This window comes from Pundamilia nyererei, unplaced genomic scaffold (genome assembly GCF_000239375.1).
Source record: "Pundamilia nyererei isolate P.nyererei 1_Seehausen unplaced genomic scaffold, PunNye1.0 scaffold00006, whole genome shotgun sequence".
In the NCBI taxonomy this organism is placed as follows: Eukaryota; Metazoa; Chordata; class Actinopteri; order Cichliformes; family Cichlidae; genus Pundamilia; species Pundamilia nyererei.
The window spans coordinates 3,796,524-3,800,121 of record NW_005187407.1 but is presented as its reverse complement, the minus strand read 5'-3'; the positions used below and the strand labels follow the sequence as shown (position 1 = coordinate 3,800,121).

General features: G+C 44.4%; 1 protein-coding gene across 1 annotated transcript in view; it reads right to left on the bottom strand.

Moving 5' to 3' along the window:
• Positions 1 to 2,498, bottom strand: part of mat2ab (methionine adenosyltransferase 2Ab) — a 5,076-nt gene extending 2,578 nt beyond the window's left edge. Inside the window, exons 1-7 of the mRNA XM_005722132.1 lie at positions 2,254 to 2,498; positions 1,453 to 1,530; positions 1,241 to 1,363; positions 1,034 to 1,146; positions 801 to 944; positions 502 to 720; positions 242 to 424 (exon numbers count right to left, since the gene is read on the bottom strand). Coding sequence (XP_005722189.1) covers positions 242 to 424; positions 502 to 720; positions 801 to 944; positions 1,034 to 1,146; positions 1,241 to 1,363; positions 1,453 to 1,530; positions 2,254 to 2,347 — 954 coding nt within the window. The 5' untranslated portion in view covers positions 2,348 to 2,498. The remainder of the gene's footprint in view (positions 1 to 241; positions 425 to 501; positions 721 to 800; positions 945 to 1,033; positions 1,147 to 1,240; positions 1,364 to 1,452; positions 1,531 to 2,253) is intronic.
• Positions 2,499 to 3,598: the final 1,100 nt, after the last annotated feature.

Below are 3,598 nucleotides of genomic sequence, written 5' to 3'. Positions count from 1 at the left end.
GTGTGTTTGGCTGTGTTTCCACCACAGGAAATGAACCTTTCGAAGATGGGGCTAGGGGTTTAAATTAGTCTTCAGCTGATTTAAAAAACAAAACTATCTACACCCAGCTTTTAGAGCACAGTGAAACCACAGCTACCCACAAATCCGATGAACCCCAATAGGACAAAATATATTAAAAAAAAAAAAGAAAATGTTTCTGAACATGCCGTGTGGAAACGCAGCTTCTACCACTACCACTCACCTGGACCAGCACCCTCCTGCAAAGCTCAGCTTTCACCAGGGACTTGGCCACCCAGCGTGCCGCATAAGCAGCAGAGCGATCCACCTTTGTGTAATCCTTCCCAGAGAAGGCTCCGCCACCATGGGCTCCCCAGCCTCCGTAAGTGTCTACAATGATCTTACGTCCGGTGAGGCCAGCATCTCCCTGCAATGAAGGAATCAAGGTAAACTCAAAGCTCAATAGCTCCCGATAAACAAAACACGCCATGAAAAGGTATTTACCTGTGGACCTCCAATGACAAAACGACCACTGGGCTGCAGGTGGTAGATGGTGTCATCATCCAAGTAAATGCAGGGAACAACCGCCTTGATGACCTTCTCCTTCAGAGCATCTCTCATCTCCTCCAAGCAAATATCTTCATCGTGCTGGACAGAGATGACAATAGTGTGCACACGCACTGGCAGCATGGCACCGCGGTCCTGGCGGTATTGTACAGTAACCTGTGAAAAGAAACAAAATGAGCAACTTTTTAGAACAACCCATTTTGCTAGTGAAAATTAGAAAATAAAATGATGAATACCTGTGTCTTTGAGTCTGGTCGGAGCCATGGAAGGGTGCCATTGCGGCGCAGTTCAGCCATCTTGGCATTCAGCTTGTGGGCAAGAACGATTGTGAGAGGCATGCACTCCTCAGTCTCATCAGTGGCGTATCCAAACATCAAACCCTGCAGAGTGAGACAATTATAGTTTTAAAAAGCTGTTAAAGGACAACATGTTGTATTTGTGGTTTCAGAACACTCAGGCCAATACTAACCTGATCCCCAGCTCCGATGTCCTCCTCATTGCGATCAATGTGAACACCCTGAGCAATGTCAGGAGACTGCTGCTCCAGCGCCACAAGAACATTGCACGTCTTGTAGTCAAAACCTAGGCAGAACACACAGTAGGAGTTTAAGAACAGTCCTTACAGAAAAAAAGAAGAAAAAAAAAGGGAAATAAAAATCAGTAAAGCAATGCACACCTTTGGAGGAGTCGTCATATCCAATTTGGCGGATGGTGTCACGAACAATTTTCTGGTAATCCACCGTGGCCCGTGAGGTAATCTCACCTGCCAGTAGGATCATCCCAGTCTTGGCAATGGTCTCTGCATGAGGCAATTCACATGTAGTTCAATACCCTGGTGTCAACACAGGAGTGAAGCCAAAGCAAACAAGATAGGAAATATTTACTTACCACATGCAACTTTGGCATCTGGATCCTGCTTCAGATGGGCGTCCAAAACTGCATCACTTATCTGGTCACAGATTTTGTCTGAAAAACAAAAACAATAACGTGAGTAAACGGCAACATCGATCACATCACAGGGTCTAAACGTAAAATGCCGCACGTCGGCGCAAACTGTCCCCCTTCATACTCAAGAGGAATAGACCGGAGTCTCGGCGGTCGCCATGTCAGCATGCGCACGTGTGGCGTCAAAGAGAGCCCGCGCAACTCCACGGAGACCGGAAGGCAAGCACGGTACACTTATAAATGTTTGAACCAACTACATATCGACAGACTGATAAAATGCACAGTCTATTTTCATCTTCAGGGATGAAGACGACTGTGTTAGGAGTCACCTACACAAACAGCCGCGTGCTTCATGAATAGGGACGGATGGCAGGATGAGAAAAATAAATAAACCAGTTAAAACGAATAACGATACTGTAAATAAGAAACAATTCACATGACAATGTCATCATGTCCACTATGACTATTGTGCTACATTTGCTGCCGGTGGCGGAGACACGCGACAGAATGACCTATTCACTTAAGATTAGCTAGCTTACATCAGCTAGTAGCGCGTGGTCTCGAAGCCGGCCAAGGTACAAGAAGAGGGAAAAAAGGGCCGCGATGTTGTCATTTCACTCCCTATTTGTTCATTTTAATACAGTAATAGGCTAGTTTGTGGGACAAACTATTAAAAAAAAAAAGCAAGAGATGTAGCTTATTTCATCAGCCAGAACGATAGAAGGCCGACATCTCGGGTCTTACCGGGATGTCCTTCCCCGACGGACTCCGAGGTGAACAAGAAGCAGTCCTCGTCAATGAGGGAGTTATGAAAACCATTCATCTGTCCGTTCATCATCGTTAACGGCTGCCACTGGTACGAAAACGTTAAATTACGGGGTTGGTAACGTCTTTAGTCGGTATTACTGGCACTGCCTCGGCGGTTTTCCCAGCTCTTCAAAGGACAACCCCTAATGTCTCGGTGTTCTGAGCCTCATTGCGCAGAGCAGCTGTATTTATCCTGCGAAGTCAGACGCCATGACGTAACGAGTAGGCGGACCGTACCACTGAGCCTATGAAGGGGGCGCACCAACCGAGAATGCGGTGCTGAATTTGATAGCGAACACGTGCCGAGTAGATGCTACAGTGACATGGCCGATATGCAGGTTTTTCCCTAGAAATAATAGTATAATACCTAAAGTATATGGACGTGTGAAGGTGTGGCAAGAATGATGATCTTGTAAATCCGTCCAGGTTGTCCCATCGTATGTGGTAGTTTGGTCAGGTCAGAAGCCCACCTTTAACAGCTAAAACTATTAAAGAATAATTTTTGCTCTGATCTGACTATAAAACAACTCCTTTTGAGATCATAAACTTATTTTGTTTACTCCTGAAACTGTGCGTGGAATTCCTTTTTAGGCATGGATCTATTATAGACTACCAAAGGGGAAATATGGAGTGAAGCTAAGCTGAATACGCACAAACTGTGTAAACAAAGTAGATTTTGGTGCTTTGAGCTGCCAGTGACTGAGTGAAAATTGTAAGGTGAGGAGAGGGGGAGCATTTATTTGGGTTCTAAAGTGGCACAGAGTTTGAAAATCGGTGCTTTCCACCCAAACACATCCTTCTTGAATTTATTAATGCCTTGGACTAAAAAATAATACAGCATTGTTGTCTTCCAATACAAATATCAAAACTCAAATTGAATTCTCAAGTTACAGGCCACAAATTGAGCACCAAGGATTAACCGGCTGGGGATGAGCTCGCATGTATGCTGGACTAATAAAAATTCCGGTTAGACAACAAATAGAAAGCATTGTAAATAGTCGGATTTAAGGTATTGTTTGTTTTGTATAATTCCATGCAGCTCCCATTGAGTGCCATATTTTAGTTTTTAAGTATTCGATCATAGGCTTAAGTGTACTGGATGAGAAGTGGGTTTCCTGGAAACAATTATTAGTTTGGTATAAACCAGCAGTGGCGTAATTAATCTGATAAGTTGCATTAGTTTTGCTATCGTGGGTACATCAGAACATTCGCTTCCCTGGTGACACAGCCAGAATAACCTGGAAATGCATTTCCACCAATGAAAATTGGACTATTGGGGGGG